The 27,845-nt window shown below is 40.6% G+C and overlaps 1 protein-coding gene across 1 annotated transcript in view; it reads right to left on the bottom strand.

Annotated features, from left to right (window-relative positions):
- The window catches only part of LOC129801097 (titin-like), a 74,784-nt gene that overhangs the window by 28,837 nt on the left and 18,102 nt on the right, over positions 1-27,845 (bottom strand). Inside the window, exons 7-25 of the mRNA XM_055845858.1 lie at positions 15,360-27,834; positions 14,837-14,890; positions 13,121-14,788; positions 12,100-12,927; positions 10,999-11,694; positions 10,129-10,941; positions 9,347-10,063; positions 9,226-9,266; positions 8,500-8,932; positions 7,643-8,377; positions 6,908-7,579; positions 5,870-6,580; positions 5,631-5,803; positions 5,319-5,409; positions 3,287-3,535; positions 2,542-3,191; positions 2,327-2,480; positions 1,765-2,269; positions 1,566-1,698 (exon numbers count right to left, since the gene is read on the bottom strand). Of these exons, the coding sequence (XP_055701833.1) occupies positions 1,566-1,698; positions 1,765-2,269; positions 2,327-2,480; positions 2,542-3,191; positions 3,287-3,535; positions 5,319-5,409; positions 5,631-5,803; positions 5,870-6,580; positions 6,908-7,579; positions 7,643-8,377; positions 8,500-8,932; positions 9,226-9,266; positions 9,347-10,063; positions 10,129-10,941; positions 10,999-11,694; positions 12,100-12,927; positions 13,121-14,788; positions 14,837-14,890; positions 15,360-27,834 (21,798 nt within the window). The remainder of the gene's footprint in view (positions 1-1,565; positions 1,699-1,764; positions 2,270-2,326; positions 2,481-2,541; positions 3,192-3,286; positions 3,536-5,318; positions 5,410-5,630; positions 5,804-5,869; positions 6,581-6,907; positions 7,580-7,642; positions 8,378-8,499; positions 8,933-9,225; positions 9,267-9,346; positions 10,064-10,128; positions 10,942-10,998; positions 11,695-12,099; positions 12,928-13,120; positions 14,789-14,836; positions 14,891-15,359; positions 27,835-27,845) is intronic.

The following is a 27,845-nucleotide window of genomic DNA, read 5'->3' as shown; positions in this document are numbered from 1 at the left end:
ATGTGTCTCAATCGAAATTGAAGTGCCAAAGAAAGGGATGTGAATTTTTATTTCATAAAATTATCTTGATCTAAAAGGTGTGCTGGAGCCATAAATTTAAAATTTAAAAATTTGTCTACATCAAATTTCGAAGAGGGCGTGGCCTATATTTCTTTTTTTTTTCTTTTTTGACTCCCATTATTTATTGCAATCTGTCTCAAACTATAAAACAATAAGCAATAAGCATGAACAATAAACAAAAAAATGCCTTTTATATATTTCTTAAGGAAAACTTTTGATACCGGTTCTAGAATTTAAAGTGATGGGATGGTTCCGGCTAATTTGTCGGCAATAAAATATATAATATAATATCTTATTTTTAGTGGAGTTGAAGTCCAATAGTTTTGCATAGATTTCACAAAGCCGTAAGTTTGTCACCTTTTATCTTCTACACTAAAGAGCTACAAGAAGGAGAAATTGCACGTTAAATGCTCATGTTCTTTTCTGTAACTAATTAAACGACATTGCAATTTGGCATTTTTGACATGTTGATAAAATCTCATTTTGCTGTTTTTAGCAAACTCATAGACCATTCTTAGGTGCTTTCCATTATATCAAATGACTTATAGAGGGTGTTTTACTCTCCTATTCATGCATTATTTAAGTCACTCAAGCGAATAACGTATTTAGAAACTTATTTTTGCAAGAAGATATTGCTCCATCTCAAGCGACAAGAGATTTAATGTTGATGAATTGTGCGTGGTATTTGTGGCGAAAAAAAAATAAAATTTTCATGCTTCAATTGCCATCAGATTGGCCTTAAAGAGATCATAAGAATATTGATCGATTTTCCCTAACAAGACATGCAGAATGTTTTAGGTTTCTTAAACAAGTTTGTTTGTTTTTTTTTTCGAGATGAATAAATTTTTGGGCATGAGATTCGAGTGTAAAACATGTGAAGAGGAACAGGTGAAGTGTTAAATTTAATTGAGATTCATTGGGTTATCTGACGAGAGGTAAAATCGTGCCGAAGCTTGCACGAAAAGTGATCATTAGGCTCATTAGGAGCCTTTCTTGAGAACATAAAAGCAAGCAATAAAGTGCGGTAATGACCTTTCCAATCAATTCATCTCCTGACAATGTGCAAAAAAAATACTGATCACAATTGCGATGGTTGAAAGAGAGAGAGTTCATTTACTTGGCAATATGTGCAAGAGACGAAATTATGAAAACATAAAAATTACTCCTCAAGATCACCCTAAAAATACTTCTGCGGTAATTGTTTAAGAAGAGATAAAAACTTAATCACGGCAATAATTCCATTCAATTTGCTTCTCTTAAAAATTAATCAAAAAACCCTGTAATGAACATAAAGTAAATACCACACAATTTTGATACCATTTAAGGCAAGAAGGTTTCATAAAACCGCAATTCAATTTTGGGTGAGAGCAAAAGAAAAGATCACTGTGTCTGGTGGTAAAAATAATGTGTATGACCCCGAAATGAGGTAGAAAACTAATTTAACATTTCCCACTATGGGAATGGCATGTTTAAATGGATGGACTTATACTTTGCGAAGAGCTCACCTTAAGGAAATCTCTTAGCCAGACAACATCAGGCTTTGGATCGCCAATGACTTCGCAATGTATGATCACAGTGTCGCCTTCGTAGGCTTCGCTTGAGCGTGGTTTTGTTATGAACATTGGCTCTTTGGAGTACCTGCAGAAATAATAATAAACATTTATTTGATGTTTCAAAAGAAATATATTTGAGAAATGGTCTTACGGAAGATCTCCTTCAGTTACTCTTGGAATTGTAGGCTTGTCCGAATGATCAACGGAACTAGGCTCAATAGTTACTCTACAGCAACTTTCAGCCTGACCAACAGCATTTGATGCAACGCAGGTATAGATACCCGCATCGAAAGGTGTAGCATCCGCTATCACCAATTCTACAAAGCCATTGTGATCAAGCGTTGCGAGAATTCTCCGACTAGGACGCAATTTAGCGCCATCTCGATGCCATGTTACTCCGACCGAAGGATAGGCCTCAACCTGAGCTGACAGTCTAATTTCCGATCCTTCCCGGAAGACATAGAGAGGATCTAGACCACAATAGAAGTCTGGAGAGATGTAGGCCCTTATACCCTTATCCACAACGAGATTGCAGTGACATGATACCGATCCAAGGTTATTTCTTGCAGTAGCTGTATACCTTCCACCATCATCCAGGGTAGTTCTAGAGATCTCAAGGGTGTAGAAGTTGTTGTCGTTCCAGATAGTGTAGCGATCTTCAAAGGAAAATTTGCTTAAAACTAGAACTATCTCAAAACCAGTTTGAAAAGTACCATTTTGTTCGACTTCCTTTCCATTTCTGAACCACACAACTTCCGGTAGGGGAAAACCAACACATTGGCAGGTCAATCGGACAGGGAAGGTAACTTGTACCCGACGATCTCTCAATCTCATCGTAAACTGTGGCTGCATTTCACCAACGAGACTCTGAAATCCATTTAAATCTTTAACAGTTGTTCTTTATTTCATATCTGAGATTCAATCTAACCAGATCGGTTTCAATATTTCTCTTGAGTTCATTGTCTGCTTCGAAGATCTTAGGGTCCGAAACAACCAAGAGGCGTGCGAAAGTTGACACTCTTCCCGCTCTATTTGTAGCTTCGCAAGTATATCTTCCTGAATCGGAATCCCTAACACTCACAATGGTTAACTTGCATACGGACCCTAGCGATCTGCAGGACATACGGTCCCCAGATTCTAGTTCCAAACCATCTTTGTACCAGATCACATCAGGTTTTGGATGACCTTTAACGATACATTCTAAGGTGATTTCCCGATCGGAGAGAGCTTTTAACTGCCCCGGGAGGATCTTTGTGAACTCTGGCATCTGAACTGGGACACCCACGAGAACAGGATGAGAAGTTTGAACAGACGGACCCCATCCATATCGATTCCTTGGTGTTACACGGAAATGGTATTCACAGCGCTGTTGCAAATTGAAGGCGTCAAAACTGTTGATGGGTGTTACTCCCAACTCTGTCCATCGAGCACCACCATCTTTTCCCACCAACCAGGCTTCCACTTTGTAGGCAATCACAGGAGCAGCATCACTTGGCGGAGGTTTAAGCCACGATAGACTCACATGATTCCTACCACTATCCACAACAAGAGGTTCCGCTGGGATGGGTTCTGGTGGATCTAAATGGCATATCACAGAGATATTCAACTATTTTCCCAGTGTCAAAGAAAGCAGTAAGAAAAAAGCCACACAAGTTTGAGTATTTATTCAAGCATAAGAGGCAAACAGCAGCGTTGTGTTGAAGACCAAGATCGGGAAAAAAAATTAAGATCAAACAAGAAAGCAAGAGTTGTAAGGTGTTTCTTTTTATTACAATTACACTTTTTGACCTTCTTAGTAAATTTCCACATCATCTGCAGTGTATTACAATATTGTGAGAGCAATCGAGGAGTATAGCAGTGAAATTGATTATTTAGATATTTAATATGATAATTTCGCGAACATTCCGTTTCATCATGAAAACCTACAAGAAGAAGAAATTTATAACGCTGAGAAAATTTTGCGAAAAACAAATACACTCAGACGTTCACGGTTTGTTGACATGGACAAATATTTTTTGGATAAATTTGGAACATATATTACTGACGTCACTAAGAAACTCAAAAATAAACTTTTGGAAATTGGAATTTAGGGGAATGTGGGCATGGTTTGCACAGAATGAACCTTCAAACGATGCTAATTTTCTCTTTGTTTGCAAAGAGCTAGGTCGGCACATCTTACCCATATGATCAGGGGCATGACATAACCTATGCTTTCCATATGTTTCTAGCGAGCCGAAAAAACTTTTGAGTTTATTAGCTGTTTTCTGTCATTGTAGAATTAATCAGCCAAAAATACTAATACAAAATAAAAGCCAATTTAATAACGAAGAGGCAACCGAAAACTCTAAATTGGCAACCTACGTAGTTTTGGAGATATCTCGTGAAATGTGTATGAAAACAGGGAAAAATTTACACTAATACTGGTCGCCTTTTTCAGAGTTAATGTCACCCCCTGCATATGATAGTTGATTATTAAACTCACAAGACGAGATGAGAAATGGTAAACCAGCTGTTTGCAAACAAAGAGAAAAAATCGCATCGCTTGAAGGTCCACTCTGTGCGAACCATGCCCACATTCCCCTAGATCATATTTAAATTTAGGGGTTTACTATAAAGACAATGATGGATCTACTCGATCTACTGCGTGAAGCTATATATTTCATTTTCAAATTTAAATTGACACAGAAACGTGAATACACAGAAAAACAGGAATGCAATTATTTGGAATTTCAAAAGAAATCAAGGAGTTAGTAAATAATAGGGGAGACTGGGTCAAAAAGTCACAAAACGGATATTTTATTTTTTACAAGCTACTTGAGCGCTTCAAAAATTTCTAATTAGCGTAGTTTTATAGGAAATTTACCGCTCTACAACTTTGTGAAAGTAATTTTCCTCTATTTTGTAAGAAAATACGTTTATCGAGCCAATTTCTGAAAGGTAACTTTGTGACTATTCTCAAAAATGCTGGGGCAAATAGTAACAGACATTGGGTATTATCATATTTTGATTCGCTTCATTACAGGCTTCTGTAAATTTAAAAAAAAATACCGAGAGGATATATTTTCATAGAAAATTTATTCATCTACACCTTTGTAAAACACCTCTTTCTCTGCGAGAAAAGTGAGAAAACGAGAAAAGCGCTTTTTAAGCTATTTTAGAAAAAAAAACACACACAAAAGACTGCAAATCGTTTGACCAATGCAAAAAAACAAGCGGCGTGACATGGTAATGGCGTTTCTTTTCGCCGTGAGACATCAGAAATTGCTTCGCTTTTTTGTTACTTTTTGCTCTATACCTTTTGTTACTTTTTACCCCAAGTGGCCATTTTAAATAAAAGGATTTCTGGAGAAAAGAACTTTTGTGAAATTCTAAAATAGATAGCGGATTCGTATTCAAAGAATATCCAGATCAGTGCATCAAATTTAATATAAGTAGCTAATAATTGATATCTTCTGCAAGGAAAATATTTCAAAAAAAGGGCTAAAAATTTTGATATTTTTTATTTTCTAAATTCCTTCTTTGAATTCTAAGAAACTTACGACATTGAAGAAGGGCTATGGAGGCTATCTATAGAAAAAATTTGAACCGCTATCTTTTTTACCTTGGAAGATATTGAATTTTGAATTTTTCGATTTGTGACTTTTTGCCCCAGTCTCCCCTACTAAAAAGTAATTAAACATGCATAAAGAAAATTGGGATACTTACTTTTAAAATATGAAACTTCTGTGCTATCCACGGTTATCGGCGTGTAGCTCCATTCTCTTGAAGGCGTTATGGAGCGCGCTCTTGCTTTAACCTGTCAACGGCAAGGACATTGTGTTTCTTAGGATTAATAATCTAGAAATTTTGTAAGAAACCCAGAAAAAAAATGCAAAGCGAGAATCAGATGTTAGTGTTAAAAGCCAGCATGAAAGAAGAAAGAAAAAAGAGAAATGTGAATAAAATTTTCATTAAAAAAAAATTATTTTAAGATAGATTTGAAGAAAATGATTGGGAATTTTTTTTAGAGAAGTTTACCTGGACGGCGACAAATGCTCGATCGACACCAAATCGATTCCTTGCCATGATGCAGTAGGTTCCTGAATCTTGGAGAAGACACCGCTCGAGAGTGTATCGAATATAGTCGTCGTGTTTCTCTTTGTAGCATCGTGAATTCTGGGTGAGGTCACGCAATCCTTTCAAGAAATACACTGAAATGATCAAGAAAGATGAGTTTTTTTCTTTTTGAATTTAAAGTTACAGGTTTAGTTTCGTACATTGCGGTTTAGGATCACCGTGAATCCTGAAGGAGATCTTGAGATTGTCGCCAGTCATGAGGACCATCTCCTTAGGTGGTCTGTCGATAATCTGAGGTGGTTTTCCTCCCTTGACCGTAGCCGGTGCAATAACGTGCACATGGGCGATGCTATCGGACTTGCCAAATGCATTGATGGCTCGGCAGGTATAGGTGCCGGACTCCTTGGGCGTAGCATTGCTCACCGCCAATGTGAAGACACCATCCTCGGCATATGTGTTTATCTTGTCTCCCGTTGTTAAGGGATCCTTTCCACGGAGCCACTGAACATCCACAGGTCCGTGAACTTCAACCTGAAGACCAATGGTACCACCAACTGGTACCAGGTTATCCGTAAGGACTGTGGAGAAGTGTGGCTTGTTGGGATCGCGATGGAAGAAACCATGTGTTCTTTCCAGGATACTCTGATCTTTCCCTGTGAACTCCACGTAGTGTTGAATCTTGTCAGAGTGTCCCGGATTATCGGCTTTGCATATGTACATGCCATTATCAGCTGGAGTGGGTTTGCTGATCAGCAGACGACAGAAGCCATCATACGTGTCCTGTTGTTCGTACTTCTTGCTCATATGAGTGTCAAGCTCCTCACCGTTCTTATACCAAGTAATTGTAGGACGAGGCTGACCACGAACCCTGCATTCCAGGACCAACTCATCCACATTGATGTTGTATGTGTCTGAGAAGATAAATCAAACAATTAGAATGAAAGAATTCTACGAGAAATTATTTAGCAGTAAAGTAGGATTGAAAGATCTTTGGTTGACTTAAGTTTGCCTTCAAAAGAAACACTAAAAGCTAAGTTTTTGAGTATATCCAAAAAAAAAGAAGACAGAGTTTATGAGTAAGGAAACATGACAAAGAAACAGATAAAATGGGGATGATCTATATGAGATCAATGATAGTGTTTAGAGTTTAGACCTGCAATCGCAATTCAAATTATCGCTTACGTACAAAGCTCATGAAAGTCCTCGAAAGCTAATGATTGAGACAAATCTCCAAATACCTTTGATACTTCTGGTAAAAGTGGGTGGCATTGGGGTGCTTTCAAACCCTTCATACACCTTCAACTTTGAACTCGACTCCGACTGTCCGTAGCGATTGCGTACGAGGCAGGAGTACTCTGCAGAGTCATCGGGAGTTGCTCCAAAGATTTCCAATGTTGCCAAGCCATCTTTGAAGGTGGTCCGATGCCGGGAAGAGCTCCCAAGTGGAATGTGATTTTTAGACCAGCTGATTTCTGAATCTACATCACTTATCACGCTAGCTATTAGCTTGATTGTTGATCCTTCAGCTGCTGTTCTGTCCATTAAAGGTGTAGTAAAGTGAGGTTTCTTCTTGGTATCCCTATGTCTAAATGCTGTGTGAGACTTTTCTGGTTTTTCTGAGGTTTGATGAATCTTTTCTAGATGCTTCCCTCGAATGATCTTTCTTCCATCGAAAGATAGGTGATGATCGAGTTTAAGGTCAAAGGAACCATCTTGAATGCGGCAGGAGTAGTGTCCACTATCTTCAGCTTTCGGTTTGTTGATTATGAGCCTATTAATACCACTTGCATCTGAGAAATATTCAATTCTATCGTCCTGAAGAGGCCTGTTATCCCTAAACCAGGATATTTTGGGTGATCCTCTAATCATACATTCGAAAATCAGTTGATTGGTTTTCTCATCATAGAAATCTGAAAAGAAGAAACCTAGCAATTAGGGAGATATTGAATATCTTCAATGCACAATCTACTGACCTAATAACTTATCCGAAAGTACAATGGGAAGTTCTTTCGTTTGGACTTTCTCATTGACGATCACCTTCGATGACGAATATATTGTGTTGATGGCATTTTCAATTCGGCACGAATATTCACCAGCATCGGAGTGGGTCACATTTTTGATGGTGAGCGAAAATATCCCATTGCGACTCTCGGTGGAATACTTGGTGGCATCTAGGGGAATTTCTTGGCCATTCCGGCGCCAAGTGACTCTTGGCTCATGTCCACGAACGCAACACATCAATTTTACCATAGATCCTTCATTCGCCGTGACATTCTTCAAATACACCTCAAAGACCAATTTATTTTTCTCCTCATTGCGCATTCTTTCAGCTTTACTCTGGGGCTTTTTGACTTCTTCGAGAACTTTTTCCTCCTTCGAGGGTTTTTTCCTCTGCAACAGATCCTCATCTGCAATCTCAGGCTTGGGTTCCTTTTTGGGCTTTGGCATGCCAATTAATGAATTAACATCAACATGGCACGAAACTTCCTGTTGTTGCTCATTGTTGCGCAACTTGCAGGAATAAAGACCACTATCCGAACTATCAGGATGAGATATGATCAATTTTCTGAGCTTATTGTCTGAGATGAGGGCGAATTTGTCAGTGGTTGTGATCTCAACATTGTCTCTGTACCATGATATTTCAGGGGTAGGATTTCCCGTGACAAAACATTCAAGGATAATTTCATTTGTGTCTGGATGAAATGAATCTGAAATAGGATAAAGTTTCATGATATTACATGGGGATAGACATAGGTTAGTCACTTTGTGATTTCAGTAGACCCTTTTTTTCTTCTTTCCTGTTAGGTTTCACCGAAAGATCACCTTTTACCTTTCATTGAACTGGTAAATACCGGAGGAAGATCTGCTGTAACTGTGGTTCCTTTTGTGGAATAAATTTCCAGAAAAGCTGTTGATGATATTGTTCCAGCTGCATTAAAAACGTTAACTTTGTACCGTCCTGAATCAGCTTTTGTGGGACTTAGAAACTCTAGCACAATTAGTCCATCGTCACTGGACATTTTAACTGGGGATATTGGTACATAGGGTTCACCATTCTTAAACCATTTTACGTTTAATTCTGGTCCCATTGCAAAACAGGAAAATTTTATTGGTATCCCTTCTTCAATGGTTCGATTTGTGAGATGAGTGAGAAATAGGGGTGTAGTATCCCCTGCTAGAACATCGGATACTTCCTTCTTTTTCTGGCCTCGCTTTTTTCCACGAGGTTTTCTTGGTGCCTCCGTCTTAAGCTCCATCTTGCACTGCACAATACCAACGTTTGAATGACAATAATCACGTCTCAATTACCCTTCGATTAGCTCATCAATTAACTGGGTAATTGCGCATGAGTGTCTCACCTCATTAAAAACCAGGAAGAGAGTCTACTGAATGTCACATTGTGATTTTATAAAATTAGTCTGCTCCTCTGGGGAGCTCAATTAACAAGACAAATGTGATATTTTCAACTGAGATCGTTACAAGAGCACAAGAGGAAGATTTAATGGGAAATCAATTTCAGAAGCATCAAACAAAAAAAAACTCTTCTATGACTTACCACTGTAGGGGTCCACAGACGACAAGAGGAATCACAAGACACTGAACACAAGTTATGATAATTTTCACAGAAACCCTCCATTCGGAGGGATCAATATTGAGACACAATACATGCAATTTACCAGCAATTGGCCGAGAGAATGTGGGTGGAATAACATCAACAGGTGGGGGTTCAAACACCGTTAAATTGCACGTTGTTGAAATTTCTCCAGCTGCATTCTTTGCTGTACATTTCCATTCTCCAGCATCTTCAGGCAAAACATTAAGGATATCAATCAATGCATTGTTCTCCTTTGTGCCGTTCTTTACACGAGGTCCAACAACAACGCCACAGTTATTCTTGGTCCACTTAATCTGTGGCTCAGGTCCATTGACGATGCAGAAAAGCTTGAGTTTGCCTCCAACGGGTACAGTTCTATCAGCAAGATGAGCCACAAAGGTCAATCGGTTCTTCATGTCAACCGGAGCTCCAGCTTCTGCCTTAGCAGCCTTTGCCTTACCCTTCTTGCCTACAGGCTTCCTCTTTGGTGCCTCTTTAGGCTTCTCTGGCTCAGGGCTCGGCATCAACTTACGCAATTCAGCTTCTCTGCCCTCAAAGACCAAATAGTGGGCAGTTTGAACAGTTTGGAGTTTGTTTTCTGCGATACACGCATAGACACCACTATCTTTGGGAACTGGCTCAGTAATCAAGAGATGGCATACTCCATCTGGGAGTTCGAAGACTTTAAAGCGATCTCCTTTCAGGGGTTCACCCTCCCTCAGCCAGGTTATTTTAGGTGTGGGATCTCCACGGACATGACACTCCATGAGGATCTCATTGCGATCGAACAAGTACCTATCTGCAAAGAGATATGAAAGATATTTATTACAAATGTTCTAGAAAAAGCGTTAGGTGTAAACTTACCCTTAAGACCAATGACAAAGGTAGGAGGGACTTCCACATCCTTTCTATCTTCATAGACCATCAAGGTTGCTGTTGAGTTGATCTCTCCTGCAATATTCTTCACAACACATTTATACTCTCCTGTGTCTTCAAGTTGAGCGTCAAAGAACTCCAAGATACCCAAGCCATCACGACTAGAGTTCCTTACAGTTGTGGAGTAGTTTACAGGGCTGTTATTCTTGTACCACTCAAAGTGGGGATTGTAACCTTCAACGTAGCATGAGAGCTTTACTTTAGACCCAACAGCACACACACGATTAGTCAGTGGAGCTGAGAAGGACAGCTTTGTCCTGGCATCGGCGTTTATTTTCTCAAGGCGACTTGGTGTCTTTGATACAGTTTTTCGTGGAGATTCTGTTGTTTCCTCTGTTGCTGCTTCTACTGCTGCAGACACCCTACGGGGAGCAACAGGATGCAAAGCTTCTTCGTGAGCTTTGCGATGTGCCTCTTCTTTCTCACGGATCTTCTGGTGATCTATGTGGAAAACTCCATGAACAGGTTCAGTTTCACACATTTCACGGCCCTCGAACAGAACGAAGTGAGATAATTCTGCCTTGCCCATATGGTTCTCCAGTTGGCAAATATAGCGTCCACTGTGATGACGCTGAGGATCACTGATAACGAATTCGATGTTTCCATTATCATGCTCAAATTGTTGGAAAGTACCATCAGGATTAATGGTCTGACCGTCCCTCATCCATGAAACTCTCGGCATAGGTTGTCCACGGATGTGCCCATCAATCACCAATTCATTTGTGTTAATGTGATAGTTATCTGAAATATAAGAACTTGGTTTTATTAGGGTTCACAAAGGTAAGTCAGGTTTAGTACCTTTGAGAGCCCTAGTGAACATCGGCGGGAAATCCGATGTGATATTGGCTGAATAGACATCCAAACGGCAAGAGCAAGTAATTGTGCTAGCAGAGTTCTTAGCTACGACTGAATATTCTCCAGAATCATCAACTTTTGGACTAAGGAAACTACATGTTAAGAATCCATCAGCGTTATTCACTTTAATTACGGGGGATGGTGCAAATCCTGCTCCATCCTTTAGCCACTTCACATTTGGATCAGGTCCTGCCACAAAGCACGATAGTTTCACAGGTTGACCCTCCTTGACGGTGCGACTTGTGAGATAGGATTGGAATACCAATGAAAGTCTGGCATTGGGAATTCCAGTTGAAGTAGCTTTTTCCTTTTTCTTCCCCAGTTTGCGTCCTTTAGCTTTTGATGGCTCTTCGCGTGGTTGAATTTCAACTGTTGAGTACGGTTTGGCTTCCACAGTAGTTCTGTGAGACACTTTCTGAGTACCCTTATAATTGGTGGCTCGGCAAGAGTAAGTGCCACTGTCCTTGGTGGTTGGGGCGTGAATTAACAATTCACACACCCCATTTGCATGCTCCACCTGCTGAATTCTCTCATCTGGTGCCATATCTTGCTCATCTTTGAGCCAAACTATTGTTGGACGGGGATGAGCGCGCACCTTACACGAGAGAATCAAATCATTCTCCGCAACATGATAAGTATCTAAAAGTACCCCAAAATAGAATCAATTGACTATGTTGTATAACTATTGGGTAATTAATTAAGTTATTCAAGATTTAACGAGTGATTTATAGGAATAAGATATCAAAGAGTTAATTTATGGTATTTTGGCTTTCAATCGTTTACCAAAATTATTAATATTTATATAATAATGTTGGCGATATTTGATGAAACCTCATACAATTTTATTATATAAAATATTGATCAACTAAAAGAATTCTATTGTAAGCATGCACCTTCTCAAACCCTTTGATCTCTCTTCAAAAATTCATTAAAAAATTCTTTGTGATTGAAAAACAATTAAAGAGGTACATCAAGTATTTCAGGCCAATAAAATTAGCTCTCAATCTTTGTCCCACTTAATTATAGAACACCAATTGGGCTCACCATTAATTGGCAAAGTAAAGATTGGGGCAACAGCATCGGCCTCCTCTACTGCGTAAACTGTCACAACTGCTGATGTGGATATTTCACCAGCAGCATTCTTTGCTGTACAGGTGTAGGTTCCAGAGTCCTCCACAGTCAGATCACTTAGTTCGATACAAGCAAAGCCTTCCTTAGTTGAATTCTTAAAGCGTGGACTTGGTGCAATGCCAATGCCATCCTTAGTCCATTTAATATTTGGTTCAGGACCAATTACTGTAGTGACTAGTTTTAATTTTGTTCCCACCGTTGTTGTCCTGTCGCGCAGACTATTGGAGAAAGTGAGGATCTTCCTGTGAAGAAGTGTCTCCTCTCGACGACGACCTTTGCCCATAGCTGCTGCAGCAGCTGCAGCTTTTGGACCCCCTTTAACACCCTTAGCAGCAGGTTTCTCCTTTTTTGGCTTCTCACCAGGTTCTCCCGATAGTAGATCATGTGGTGGTAAAGTTATATGTGGCATGAGCTCTTCAGTGATCTCTTCGAGAGATTTTTTGGAGTGAGCATGGAAGATGCCTGCTACGTGAGTTACTGCTTCCTTCCCCTCGAAGGACACCCAATGCGAAGCTTCAATTTTTCCAGCTGCATTTGAGGCAAAGCAAACGTACTTGCCACTATCTGAGATTGTCGGTTTAGATATGAGCAACTGGCAGAGATTTCCTTCGTGAACTACTCGGTAACGCGGATCATTTATTTCCAAAGCAACAGCATCCTTGACCCATTCCAATTGTGGTCGGGGTTGACCACGGATATGAAACTCCACAATAAGTTCATCAGTATAGATGTCGTAAGAATCTGAAGAATAAAAACTTTAGAGTAACTCAACTTCTGAGACCGACAATTAATAGGGATTTAATTTGGGAAATAAGACTTTTTATTTTAACTTATGAGTTATTTAAATGAAAATTTTCACATTTGACCTGTTTAAAAAATAGGTACAAAAATATACAGAGGAAGTTACAAATGAGAAACATCACAATGAGGATACCTTTAGCTGAGATAATTGTCGGAATCACGTGAAGATCTTCCGCGAGTTGATATACAGTCACATTGGCTTCTGTGGACATTTCGCCATTCTTGTTCTTCACAACGCATGCATACATTCCAGAATCCTGTGGAGTTGGGTTCAGTAGCTCTAGCACAAGATGACCATCCGTTGATGTGGTCTTGATTCCAGGCTTCTTCTCCAAAACATATCCATTTCTAAGCCACTTCACCTGAACATCTGGACCTGAGACACTGCAACTTAGTTTCACTGGAGTTCCTTCACAAACTGTACGATCCGTGAGATGATTGAGCAGTACAGGAGGTTTTCTAGCTTCACGTTCCTTTATAAATTCCATATCTCGCTCCTTTTCAGTCATTTTCTTGTACGGAACTGCTCCTTTTCGTGGTTTTTCTGGCGGGAATTCAAGATGAATGGGTGGTGGTGGTGGTTCATCTGTGACTTTTCTCCAAATATCTGGATCGTAGTCTGGTTCATAGACTGTGAGTTTGGCAATGAGGGCTTGCTCCATGAGATCGTCTTCAGTGTAAACAGGAGATGGAGATTTAGGTACTTTTTCTTCCTCCTCCTCGGGCTCCTGTTCCTCCTCGGCGTCGTAATCGTATCCTCCCTCCTCTTCTTGCTCTTCCTCACCTTCTTCTTCACCTTCTTCTTCTTCCTCTTCTTCTGGTTCTTCTGCTTCTTCTGGTGTCTTTTCCTTTGATGGCTCTCGTGCCTTCTTGGCTATTTCTGCAGCTTCTTCGGCTGACTTTGTCGGTGGAGCTCCCTTTGGCTTTGGCGATGGGGACTTTGACTTTTTCTTCGGTTGCGGTTTAGATGGTTTCGGTGGTTTTGGGGCTGCATCCGCTTGCGCAAAAACACCTGCAACAGCAAGCTTTTTGGGTGGAGCTTTTGGTGGTGGGGTGGCACCTGTTTTTCCTCCTGCCTTTTTCTTTGACGAATCTTCCTTCTTCACTACTTTCTTCTTCACCACTACTACTGGCTTCTTCACGGCCTTCTTTTTCACCACTTTCTTCTTTTTAGGCCCTGGCTCACCTCCTTCACCACCAGCTTCTGTGCTTACATCAGTCCCAATGGATTCTGCTTCACTGAGTGGGGCTTCGCTTTCTGACCGTTCAGATCGCGTTTCACTCTCATCCATTTCGCTAGCGCGATCATCGACACTCATAATACTAGCGTCATCTGCGATTTCCTCCTCGTATTCCTCATACTCTAGGATAAAGTCCCCATGTGATATATCCATGACAGAAGCTCTGTCGATGACGGAGAAGTCAGATGTGAGCACTTGAACAGGATCATCCACAATATCGGATGAGATATCCATAATAAGAGCCTTATCCAGGACACATAGTGCTGATACAAGGGTATGAGGAACATTTTGGCCGATTTCAAAAGGAGTAGTTTCGCGATCCTGTCGTGCCAAGAAAGGCGTAACACTGCGACTACGACGACTACGACTTCTTCGAATAACATCCGGAGTTATCCCGCGTTTGAGGATCGATTGAGGCACTTGGAGACTTACACTCGGTTTCTTTTCCACCAACACGTCCGCCATTGTTGGGACCACCTGAGAACTGGTCAGCAGCACTTGACAGAACGCACTGATTGCACCCTTCTGAAGAGATCGATCGCTCAGGCTTAATCGAGTGCCTCAACCTAATCAGTTCTTGTGTGTGCTTGCCAAGTGTTATAATTAACATTGACACTGCCTAATGATGTGGATGATAGCAATTTGCCATTGTACTTGACGCACTCAATTCATGAATTGAAAGAAGATAGAAAAGACATTATTTAAAGATTAGAAAAGATACAACTGATGCGTTCTCGTTAGTGTTGTTTTTCTTCAGCATCGACCACATAATTGGTATACATACCTCTTGGGAGATGCATCACCCAATTGATCTATTTCGACTATACGGTCATGATTGGGCTATTTAAAGACATCATGTGTAAGAGTACAAATCAATTATGTGAGTGCAAGTCAAATGAAATCGGGGGTGATTTGTTAAAGAGGATCATTAAACAACAAATTAATACACTCTTAACAATTAACAAAAAAATAACACACATCCCAAATCGTCGACATTAATATAGCAGCTACTTTAGAATTTGATCTCAGTTGAACATACCCTCTCTTATCTATCAAACATCACTGAAAGTACTCCTTTCAGTGAATCTTCAGTTATAAAAAAAGAATTGAAAAAGGAAGATTGATTCTTACCCCGTATCCCTCGTGTGAAGAGAGGTGCAAAGGCATCATCATCTCGACACTTTTCATAAATGGTTACCATTGAACTACTTTCAACGGAACCATTTTTATTCTTCAGAATACATGTGTATTCACCACTGTCGTTCACGGTTGCTTCCAGAATTTCAAGGGCAAGTAATCCACTGCTCTCTCGGATACGATATTTACTTCCATTGGAAATGGGTTTTCCATTCTTAAGCCATTGGACTTGATACTCAGGTCCAGATGCTGCACATGATAACTTCACAGTAGATCCAACAGTCATTGAACGATTTGTTAGGAACATTTCAAAAGCTGGCCGTCTTCTCATTTCACGATCCTTTTGCATCTTCTTTAGATCATCCATCTCTTTATTTAGTGACTCAGTAAGTTTCTGATCATTATTGATAGATATTCTTCTAGCGGAAATATCAGTCTCAGTCACTCTAGTCCATTCTCTGTTATCTTCCATGAGTGCACGTGTTTCCAATGCTTTCTGATAAAGTTTCTCATATTCCTCATCTTCAGTTAAAGCCTTAGATTCTTGCAATTTTCCGTTGGCTATCTTTTTCGTATCCCCAATAACTGATTCCGATGTATGATGCAGGAATTCACCATTTTGTACTTTATCAACACTACTGGATCTCGATTTAAGATCTTCTTGTTCAGATTTCTCATCACTTTTAGTAGCAAATCCATTTTCACCTTGATTTTCAGTCTTCTTCTTAGTTTTCACGCTAGTTTTCTTCACTTTAGGCTTACCAATATCTGACTGACCATTTACTTTACTTGAATCATCAGATTTCTTCCTGACTTTAAGTTCAGCATCCTTGGTTTTTGGAGCTTCTACAGCAGCTGCACCCTGAAGACCATCCAAATTCTCAGACGTTTTTCTTGCTTTAACTTGAGCATTTTCGGCTTTAGAAACTTCTTCAACAGCAGCTTCTTGGGGCTTCTCTGTTTCCTCTGATACTTTTCTAGCTTTGATCTTGGCTTTCTCTGCTTTGGGAGTTTCTCCAACTGTAGCTTCTTGAGGTTTCTCAATTTCCTCCGATTTCTTTCTGGACTTAATTTGGGCTTTTTCTGCTTTAGGACCTTTTTCAACAGCAGCTTCTTGGGGCTTTTCTGTTTCCTTTGACGCTTTTCTAGCTTTGATCTTGGCTTTCTCCGCTTTGGGAGTTTCCTCGACTGCAGCTTCTTGAGGTTTCTCAATTTCCTCCGATTTCTTTTTGGCCTTAATTTGGGCTTTTTCTGTTTTAGGACCTTCTTCAACAGCAACTTCTTGGGGCTTTTCTGTTTCCTCTGACGCTTTTCTAGCTTTGATCTTGGCTTTCTCAGCTTTGGGAGTTTCTTCAATTGCAGCTTCTTGAGGTTTCTCAATTTCCTCCGATTTCTTTGTGGACTTAATTTGGGCTTTTTCTGCTTTAGGACCTTCTTCAACAGCAGCTTCTTGGGGTTTTTCTGTTTCCTCTGACGATTTTCTAGCTTTGATCTTGGCTTTCTCAGCTTTGGGAGATTCTTCAGCTGCAGCTTCTTGAGGTTTCTCAATTTCCTCAGATTTCTTTCTGGACTCAATTTGGGCTTTTTCAGCTTTAGGGCCTTCTTCAACAGCAGCTTCTTGAGGCTTTTCTGTTTCCTCTGACGTTTTTCTAGCTTTGATCTTGGCTTTCTCAGCTTTGGGAGATTCTTCGACTGCAGCTTCTTGAGGTTTCTCGATTTCCTCCGATGTCTTTCTGGACTTAATTTGGGCCTTCTCTGCTTTAGGACCTTCTTCAACAGTAACTTCTTGGGGCTTCTCTGTTTCCTCTGACGCTTTTCTGGCTGTGATCTTGGCTTTCTCTGCTTTGGGAGTTTCTTCAACCGCAGCTTCTTGAGGTTTCTCAATTTCCTCAGATTTCTTTCTGGCCTTAATTTGGGCTTTTTCTGCTTCAGGACCTTCTTCAACAGCAGCTTCTTGGGGCTTCTCTGTTTCCTCTGACGCTTTTCTGGCTTTGATCTTGGCTTTCTCAGCTTTGGGAGATTCTTCAACTGCAGCTTCTTGAGGTTTCTCAATTTCCTCCGATTTCTTTTTGGATTTAATTTGGGCTTTTTCTGCTTTAGGACCTTCTTCAACAGCAGCTTCTTGGGACTTTTCTGTTTCCTCTGACGTTTTTCTAGCTTTGATCTTAGCTTTCTCCGTTTTGGGAGTTTCTTCAACTGAAGCTTCTTGAGGTTTCTCAATTTCCTCAGATTTCTTTCTGGCCTTAATTTGGGCCTTCTCTGCTTTCGGACCTTCTTCAACAGCAGCTTCTTGGGGTTTCTCAGTTTCCTCTGACGCTTTTCTAGCTTTGATCTTGGCTTTCTCAGCTTTGGGAGATTCTTCAACTGCAGCTTCTTGAGGTTTCTCGATATCCTCCGATTTCTTACTGGCCTTAATTTGGGCCTTCTCTGCTTTCGGACCTTCTTCAACAGCAGCTTCTTGGGGTTTCTCAGTTTCCTCTGACGCTTTTCTAGCTTTGATCTTGGCTTTCTCAGCTTTGGGAGATTCTTCAACTGCAGCTTCTTGAGGTTTCTCAATTTCCTCCGATTTCTTTTTGGATTTAATTTGGGCTTTTTCTGCTTTAGGACCTTCTTCAACAGCAGCTTCTTGGGGCTTTTCTGTTTCCTCTGACGCTTTTCTAGCTTTGATCTTGACTTTCTCTGCTTTGGGAGTTTCTTCTACTGCAGCTTCTTGAAGTTTCTCAATTTCCTCAGATTTCTTTCTGGCCTCAATTTGGGCTTTTTCTGCTTTAGGACCTTCTTCAACAGCAGCTTCTTGGGGCTTCTCTGTTTCCTCTGACGATTTTCTGGCTTTGATCTTGGCTTTCTCAGCTTTGGGAGATTCTTCAACTGCAGCTTCTTGAGGTTTCTCGATATCCTCCGATTTCTTTCTGGCCTTAATTTGGGCCTTCTCTGCTTTCGGACCTTCTTCAACAGCAGCTTCTTGGGGCTTCTCAGTTTCCTCTGACGCTTTTCTAGCTTTGATCTTGGCTTTCTCAGCTTTGGGAGATTCTTCAACTGCAGCTTCTTGAGGTTTCTCAATTTCCTCAGATTTCTTTCTGGCCTCAATTTGGGCTTTTTCTGCTTTAGGACCTTCTTCAACAGCAGCTTCTTGGGGCTTCTCTGTTTCCTCTGACGATTTTCTGGCTTTGATCTTGGCTTTCTCAGCTTTGGGAGATTCTTCAACTGCAGCTTCTTGAGGTTTCTCGATATCCTCCGATTTCTTTCTGGCCTTAATTTGGGCCTTCTCTGCTTTCGGACCTTCTTCAACAGCAGCTTCTTGGGGTTTCTCAGTTTCCTCTGACGCTTTTCTAGCTTTGATCTTGGCTTTCTCAGCTTTGGGAGATTCTTCAACAGCAGCTTCTTGAGGTTTCTCAATTTCCTCAGATTTCTTTCTGGCCTCAATTTGGGCTTTTTCTCCTTTAGGACCTTCTTCAACAGCAGCTTCTTGGGGCTTCTCTGTTTCCTCTGACGATTTTCTGGCTTTGATCTTGGCTTTCTCCGCTTTCGGAGTTTCTTCAACTGCACCTTCTTGAGGTTTCTCGAAATCACCAGAATCTTTCCTTGCTTGAAGTTTCGCCTCTTCTGCCTTCTGTGCTTCCTCAGCTTCTGCAGTTTGAGGCTTTTCCAAATCTTCAGATTCCTTCCTTGCTTGAAGTTTCGCCTTTTCTGTCTTCTGTGCTTCCTCAGCTTCTGCAGTTTGAGGCTTTTCTAAATCTTCAGATTCTTTTCTTGCTTGAAGTTTCGCCTCTTCTGCCTTCTGCGCGTCCTCAGCTTCTGCTGTTTGAGGGTTTTCCAAATCTTCAGATTCCTTCCTTGCTTCAAGTTTTGCCTTTTCTGCCTTCTGTGCTTTCTGAGCTTCTGCAGTTTGAGGCTTTTCTAAATCTTCAGATTTCTTCCTTGCTTTAAGTTTTGCCTTTTCTGCCTTCTGTGCATTCTCAGCTTCTGCTGTTTGAGGCTTTTTCAAATCTTCAGATTCCCTCCTTGCTTGAGGTTTTGCCTTTTCTGCCTTCTGTGCTTCCTCAGTTTCTGCAGTTTGAGGCTTTTCCAAATCTTCAGATTCCTTTCTTGCTTCAAGTTTTGCCTTTTCTGCCTTCTGTGCTTCCTGAGCTTCTGCAGTTTGAGGCTTTTCCAAATCTTCAGATTTCTTTCTTGCTTGAAGTTTCGCCTTTTCTGTCTTCTGTGCTTCCTCAGCTTCTGCAGTTTGAGGCTTTTCTAAATCTTCAGATTTCTTCCTTGCTTTAAGTTTTGCCTTTTCTGCCTTCTGTGCTTCCTCAGATTCTGCAGTTTGAGGCTTTTCCAAATCTTCAGATTCCTTCCTTGCTTGAAGTTTTGCCTTTTCTGCCTTCTGTGCTTCCTCAGCTTCTGCAGTTTGAGGCTTTTCCAAATCTTCAGATTCCTTTCTTGCTTCAAGTTTTGCCTTTTCTGCCTTTTGTGCTTCCTCAGATTCTGCAGTTTGAGGCTTTTCTAAATCTTCAGATTCCTTCCTTGCTTGAAGTTTTGCCTTTTCTGCCTTCTGTGCTTCCTGAGCTTCTGCAGTTTGAGGCTTTTCTAAATCTTCAGATTCTTTTCTTGCTTGAAGTTTCGCCTTTTCTGCCTTCTGTGCTTCCTGAGCTTCTGCTGTTTGAGGCTTTTCCAAATCTTCAGATTCCTTTCTTGCTTGAAGTTTCGCCTCTTCTGCCTTCTGTGCTTCCTCAGCTTCTGCAGTTTGAGGCTTTTCTAAATCTTCAGATTTCTTCCTTGCTTCAAGTTTTGCCTTTTCTGCCTTCTGTGCTTCCTGAGCTTCTGCAGTTTGAGGCTTTTCCAAATCTTCAGATTCCATTCTTGCTTGAAGTTTCGCCTTTTCTGCCTTCTGTGCTTCCAGAGCTTCAGCTGTTTGAGGCTTTTCTAAATCTTCAGATTCCTTCCTTGCTTGAAGTTTCGCCTTTTCTGCCTTCTGTGCTTCCTGAGCTTCTGCAGTTTGAGGCTTTTCCAAATCTTCAGATTCCATTCTTGCTTGAAGTTTCGCCTTTTCTGCCTTCTGTGCTTCCAGAGCTTCAGCTGTTTGAGGCTTTTCTAAATCTTCAGATTCCTTCCTTGCTTGAAGTTTCGCCTTTTCTGCCTTCTGTGCTTCCTGAGCTTCTGCAGTTTGAGGCTTTTCTAAATCTTCAGATTCCTTCCTTGCTTGAAGTTTCGCCTTTTCTGCCTTCTGTGCTTCCTCAGCTTCTGCAGTTTGAGGCTTTTCCAAATCTTCAGATTCCTTTCTTGCTTGAAGTTTCGCCTCTTCTGCCTTCTGTACTTCCTCAGCTTCTGCAGTTTGAGGCTTTTCAAAATCTTCAGATTCCTTTCTTGCTTGAAGTTTCGCCTTTTCTGACTTCTGGACTTCCTCAGCTTCTGCAGTTTGAGGCTTTTCTAAATCTTCAGATTCCTTCCTTGCTTGAAGTTTTGCCTTTTCTGCCTTCTGTGCTTCCTGAGCTTCTGCTGTTTGAGGCTTTTCCAAATCTTCAGATTCTTTTCTTGCTTGAAGTTTCGCCTTTTCTGCCTTCTGTGCTTCCTGAGCTTCTGCTGTTTGAGGCTTTTCCAAATCTTCAGATTCCTTTCTTGCTTGAAGTTTCGCCTTTTCTGCCTTCTGTGCTTCCTGAGCTTCTGCAGTTTGAGGCTTTTCTAAATCTTCAGATTTCTTCCTTGCTTCAAGTTTTGCCTTTTCTGCCTTCTGTGCTTCCTGAGCTTCTGCAGTTTGAGGCTTTTCCAAATCTTCAGATTCCATTCTTGCTTGAAGTTTCGCCTTTTCTGCCTTCTGTGCTTCCTGAGCTTCTGCAGTTTGAGGCTTTTCTAAATCTTCAGATTTCTTCCTTGCTTCAAGTTTTGCCTTTTCTGCCTTCTGTGCTTCCTGAGCTTCTGCAGTTTGAGGCTTTTCCAAATCTTCAGATTCCATTCTTGCTTGAAGTTTCGCCTTTTCTGCCTTCTGTGCTTCCAGAGCTTCAGCTGTTTGAGGCTTTTCTAAATCTTCAGATTCCTTCCTTGCTTGAAGTTTCGCCTTTTCTGCCTTCTGTGCTTCCTGAGCTTCTGCAGTTTGAGGCTTTTCCAAATCTTCAGATTCCTTTCTTGCTTGAAGTTTCGCCTTTTCTGCCTTCTGTGCTTCCAGAGCTTCAGCTGTTTGAGGCTTTTCTAAATCTTCAGATTCCTTCCTTGCTTGAAGTTTCGCCTTTTCTGCCTTCTGTGCTTCCTGAGCTTCTGCAGTTTGAGGCTTTTCTAAATCTTCAGATTCCTTCCTTGCTTGAAGTTTCGCCTTTTCTGCCTTCTGTGCTTCCTCAGCTTCTGCAGTTTGAGGCTTTTCCAAATCTTCAGATTCCTTTCTTGCTTGAAGTTTCGCCTTTTCTGCCTTCTGTGCTTCCTGAGCTTCTGCAGTTTGAGGCTTTTCCAAATCTTCAGATTCCTTTCTTGCTTGAAGTTTCGCCTTTTCTGACTTCTGGACTTCCTCAGCTTCTGCAGTTTGAGGCTTTTCTAAATCTTTGGATTCCTTCCTTGCTTCAAGTTTTGCCTTTTCTGCCTTCTGTGCTTCCTCAGCTTCTGCAGTTTGAGGCTTTTCCAAATCTTCAGATTCTTTTCTTGCTTGAAGTTTCGCCTTTTCTGCCTTCTGCGCTTCCTCAGCTTCTGCAGTTTGAGGCTTTTCCAAATCTTCAGATTCCTTTCTTGCTTGAAGTTTTGCCTTTTCTGCCTTCTGTGCTTCCTCAGCTTCTGCAGTTTGAGGCTTTTCCAAATCTTCAGATTCCTTCATTACTTGAAGTTTTGCCTTTTCTGCCTTCTGTGCTTCCTCAGCTTCTGCAGTTTGAGGCTTTTCCAAATCTTCAGATTCTTTTCTTGCTTGAAGTTTTGCCTTTTCTGCCTTCTGTGCTTCCTCAGCTTCTGCAGTTTGAGGCTTTTCCAAATCTTCAGATTCCTTTCTTGCTTGAAGTTTCGCCTCTTCTGCCTTCTGTACTTCCTCAGCTTCTGCAGTTTGAGGCTTTTCAAAATCTTCAGATTCCTTTCTTGCTTGAAGTTTCGCCTTTTCTGACTTCTGTACTTCCTCAGCTTCTGCAGTTTGAGGCTTTTCTAAATCTTCGGATTCCTTCCTTGCTTCAAGTTTTGCCTTTTCTGCCTTCTGTGCTTCCTCAGCTTCTGCAGTTTGAGGCTTTTCCAAATCTTCAGATTCTTTTCTTGCTTGAAGTTTCGCCTTTTCTGCCTTCTGCGCTTCCTCAGCTTCTGCAGTTTGAGGCTTCTCTAAATCTTCAGATTCCTTCCTTGCTTGAAGTTTTGCCTTTTCTGCCTTCTGTGCTTCCTCAGCTTCTGCAGTTTGAGGCTTCTCTAAATCTTCAGATTCCTTCCTTGCTTGAAGTTTTGCCTTTTCTGCCTTCTGTGCTTCCTCAGCTTCTGCAGTTTGAGGCTTCTCTAAATCTTCAGATTCCTTTCTTGCTTCAAGTTTTGCCTTTTCTGCCTTCTGTGCTTCCTGAGCTTCTGCAGTTTGAGGCTTTTCCAAATCTTCAGATTCCTTTCTTGCTTCAAGTTTTGCCTTTTCTGCCTTCTGTGCTTCCTGAGCTTCTGCAGTTTGAGGCTTTTCCAAATCTTCAGATTCCTTTCTTGCTTGAAGTTTCGCCTTTTCTGCCTTCTGTGCTTCCTGAGCTTCTGCAGCTTGAGGCTTTTCCAAATCTTCAGATTTCTTCCTTGCTTTAAGTTTTGCCTTTTCTGCCTTCTGTGCTTCCTGAGCTTCTGCAGTTTGAGGCTTCTCTAAATCTTCAGATTCCTTTCTTGCTTGAAGTTTTGCCTTTTCTGCCTTTTGTGCTTCCTCAGCTTCTGCAGTTTGAGGCTTCTCTAAATCTTCAGATTCAAACCTTGCTTCAAGTTTTGCCTTTTTTGCCTTCTGTGCTTCCTCAGCTTCTGCAGTTTGAGGCTTTTCCAAATCTTCAGATTCCTTCCTTGCTTCAAGTTTTGCCTTTTCTGCCTGCTGTGCTTCCTCAGCTTCTGCAGTTTGAGGCTTTTCCAAATCTTCAGATTCCTTTCTTGCTTGAAGTTTCGCCTTTTCTGCCTTCTGTGCTTCCTGAGCTTCTGCAGCTTGAGGCTTTTCCAAATCTTCAGATTCATTCCTTGCTTTAAGTTTTGCCTTTTCTGCCTTCTGTGCTTCCTGAGCTTCTGCAGTTTGAGGCTTCTCTAAATCTTCAGATTCCTTTCTTGCTTGAAGTTTTGCCTTTTCTGCCTTTTGTGCTTCCTCAGCTTCTGCAGTTTGAGGCTTTTCTAAATCTTCAGATTCAAACCTTGCTTCAAGTTTTGCCTTTTCTGCCTTCTGTGCTTCCTCAGCTTCTGCAGTTTGAGGCTTTTCCAAATCTTCAGATTCCTTTCTTGCTTGAAGTTTCGCCTTTTCTGCCTTTTGTGCTGCCTGAGCTACTGCAGCTTGAGGCTTTTCTAAATCTTCAGATTCCTTCCTTGCTTTAAGTTTTGCCTTTTCTGCCTTCTGTGCTTCCTGAGCTTCTGCAGTTTGAGGTTTCTCTAAATCTTCAGATTCCTTTCTTGCTTGAAGTTTTGCCTTTTCTGCCTTTTGTGCTTCCTCAGCTTCTGCAGTTTGAGGCTTGTCTAAATCTTCAGATTCCTTCCTTGCTTCAAGTTTTGCCTTTTCTGCCTTCTGTGCTTCCTCAGCTTCTGCAGTTTGAGGCTTTTCCAAATCTTCAGATTCCTTTCTTGCTTGAAGTTTCGCCTTTTCTGCCTTTTGTGCTGCCTGAGCTACTGCAGCTTGAGGCTTTTCTAAATCTTCAGATTCCTTCCTTGCTTGAAGTTTTGCCTTTTCTGCCTTCTGTGCTTCCTCAGCTTCTGCTGTTTGGGGCTTCTCTAAATCTTCAGATTCCTTCCTTGCTTCAAGTTTTGCCTTTTCTGCCTTCTGTGCTTCCTCAGCTTCTGCAGTTTGAGGCTTTTCTAAATCTTCAGATTCCTTCCTTGCTTGAAGTTTTGCCTTTTCTGCTTTCTGTGCGTCCTTAGCTTCTGCAGTTTGAGGCTTCTCTAAATCTTCAGATTCCTTCCTTGCTTGAAGTTTCGCCTTTTCTGCCTTCTGTGCTTCCTGAGCTTCTGCAGTTTGAGGCTTTTCTAAATCTTCAGATTCCTTCCTTGCTTCAAGTTTTGCCTTTTCTGCCTTCTGTGCTTCCTCAGCTTCTGCAGTTTGAGGCTTTTCCGAATCTTGAGATTCCTTCCTTGCTTGAAGTTTTGCCTTTTCTGCCTTCTGTGCTTCCTCAGCTTCTGCTGTTTGAGGCTTCTCTAAATCTTCAGATTCCTTTCTTGCTTGAAGTTTTGCTTTTGCAGATTCTTGTTCTTCTTCTACTTCTGCAACTTGAGGTTCTTGATTTTCTTCTTTTGAAGTTTGTTCCATGCATTCAAAGCCTTGTGGTGTTTCAAGTTTTATTTTCTTAATATTTTTTCTTTCAACGTCTTCTGACATGTGTATTTCGTTTATCGCTCCTTCTAAGATGCATAATGAGTCATGTAATTCTTTAGTTGTTGAGAGTTGTCGGGAATCTTGGCATTCATTAACGGCTGTAGTAATTACTTTTTTAATTTCATTTAATGGGGAACTGATTTTATGAATGATCATCAAATCTTCAAGACTAATTTGAGATTGATTTTTGTTTAAAATTTTATCTTGTGCGAGTTCGAGTTTTTGAGATAATCCATTTAGCTCATCTGCGAAGGAGCTTTCTCTTTCCAGATTCAGTTTGTACTCAGTTTCGTTTATCAGAGAATAAACTTTCTGAATGGGTAGCAAAAGCTGTTGTAAGTCATTTTCTGGTATCAAATCACTTTCTACTCTAATGAGTTCAGCCCTAAGTGCAATTAAGGAGACTTCTATTTGAGAGGCGGATATTAAGATATTTGATGGTTCTGGATGCTCTTCTAGAAGAACTCTTTGCACTCCCTCAATAGATTCTTTAAGCTTTTCGATGGGCTTAATAATGTCTCGAATGTTCGTAACGTTATTCCTTTGAATGTTTGCCAGTAGAGTTGCTTCGAAGAGTACTATACAAGTTTGAGAATCTAACATCTTATCTCTTAAGTCAGTAATTTGACTTTCATGAAGAGGTTCTTGAATATTCTCAATCTTGAAAGAATCCATAGAACTCAAAAGTTGATTTAAGGATGGTTCTAATTCGGAAAGGCAGAGCTTTTGTATAGTGTCTAAATTTGAATTTCTGCAAATTTTCTCTACAGAATTTAGGCACTTATTGATTTTATTTGCACAATTTTCAATTAAAATTTTACTCAATTTTTCTCTTGATTTCTGAATTTTGATTAGATCTTTTTTCAGAGGAACAATTGACGACAATACTTTTTCTACCTCTTCGATATTCAAATGTTGATCTTCTTTACTGTCAGCTTGTTGCCGAATAAATGATTTATTAATATAAAGATTGGATTCAAGATCCTCAATGTCCTCAAGAATACATTGGATCTTTGTGGTTATTTCGTGATCACTCAAACTAACGTTAGGCAAATCATTCAAGACTTTCACATCATCTTTAATTTTACTCAAAGTGTTTTCAATTAAATTCAGAGGATCTGGTATTTTATCACCTTCTAGAAGGACTAAGGATTTCTCAAAACCGTTGAGATGATTGCAAAAATCTTCAGGAATTTCTCGATGTTTTTGCATCCCAAATATTTTCTGTAAAGACTCTATCAGAGATTGTACTAGCAAAGAATTATCAAGGGATTTGAGTTCCAAGATATTATTTAAACTGTCAATGTTCATCTTTTCGATGCATTCTAGTAATTCAGAGATACTCTTTGCATTTGAGAGCATTTCAGGAGGAAATTGAACTGATGAACTTTCTTGAACAATTTTCAGAGCTTCAGGAATTTTCTTCAGCATTTCAATGTCTTCCAGAGTTGCATCAGTGAAGATCTGGTTGATTTCTGGGCTTGTCGCAATCTCAGCCAAACACTTGTTTAATTTTTGAACAGAAGCTACTGTATTCAATAAATTTTCGTTTTTGGAAGAGAAAGAAAGTTTTTGAAGATCTTCCAGATTTCCTTCTTCCTTGATTTTAGCCACACAATTGACAAAGTTCTGAAGAATTTCATGATTGGATATTGCCTGGGCTTTATCAATTGAAACTGGAGGAGCTTTCTGGTCTACAATAAAGTGCTCGACAATACTTACGCAGGTCCTTAAGTCTTCTAGAGGTTGTATGACAGATAAAAGCTGGGGTACTTCTTGTTGTCCCGAAATAGATTCAGAAGTTTCTGTAAGGATTTCTTCCTGTACTGTTGCGATGCTTTGTTCTAGTTTTTGCAGAGGAATGGCCAAATCGTGAAGATCAGAAATTACTTCAACTTGTGACTCCTTCCCAATTTCTTCATGGACTTTCTGCATTTTGATGGTAGCCAAACATTTTTCTACTTCCTCAATAGGTTTGGCCAGGGCCTCCATCAAAGATGGACTTTTCTCAGAAAGGGATTGGGCTTCTTCGAGAACGCATTGTTGCCTCACGGATGCCAGATTGTGTTCAAGATCAGTCAGTAATTGTTGAGCGTAAACTTTCCTGTCTTCTGTACTGATAGTTGGGATCTCATCTGAAATCTCGGATGAGATTCCTGGTTCCTGGACAATTGCAGCATCATCTCGAATTTCTGCCACATCTTCAGCAATTGTTTTGAGGGCAGAGATATCTTCCATTGTAGAGATATCTTCACTGGGTTCTACGACATTAGCCAGAATAGCAGCCACACAATCCCTGAGTTCTTTGATAGGTTTGGCGATAGTGAGAGAGTCCAGAGATGTAACATTTCCCGTTTGTTCAATAACAAGAGGTTCCTCTCTCAAAGTGGCAATGCAGTTTTGAAGTTCTTGCAGAGGATGAGCCACTGTTTTTAGCAGACTCAGGTTATCCTGGGTGGACATGGATTCCACAGGCTCAACGACTTCCTGACTCGACACTGTTTTTAAGTGTTTGACAACTTCCTGCATTGGAGTGGCGAGTTTTTGAAGCGCCACGAAGTTCTCACTGGAGATACTTTGAGTAGTCTCCATCACAAGAATATCTTTGATCTCAGCAATGCATCTCTGTACATTGGCTAGAGGAGTTACGAGAGTTTCCTGGAGAGATGATTTTTGGAAACTTTCAGCTTCTTTCGTGCTGTCCATTAGGATGTTCTCTTGAATTCCGGCAACGCAGATTTGAAGTTCTTCCAATAGTTGGATGGTCTGCTTCTGACTAATTTGCTGAGCGGAATCCATGGTACGTAATTCTTGAAGATCCAGAGATGAAATTTCCTGTACATCTTCTTGCTGTAGGTCGAGTGATATTGATCGGTCGGAGAATATATCTGACTCTTGTTCTTCTGAGGTCAACTGAGAAATTTCTACCATTGATACATCTTCAATTGTTGCTGCTTGTGATTTTTCCAGGTCTTCTTCACCTGATCGTCCCAATGAGAATGTTCGTGCTTGTTTTATCTTAAATAAGA

This window comes from Phlebotomus papatasi, chromosome 2 (genome assembly GCF_024763615.1).
Source record: "Phlebotomus papatasi isolate M1 chromosome 2, Ppap_2.1, whole genome shotgun sequence".
Lineage (NCBI taxonomy): Eukaryota > Metazoa > Arthropoda > Insecta > Diptera > Psychodidae > Phlebotomus > Phlebotomus papatasi.
This window is presented reverse-complemented; position numbering and strand designations above follow the sequence as displayed.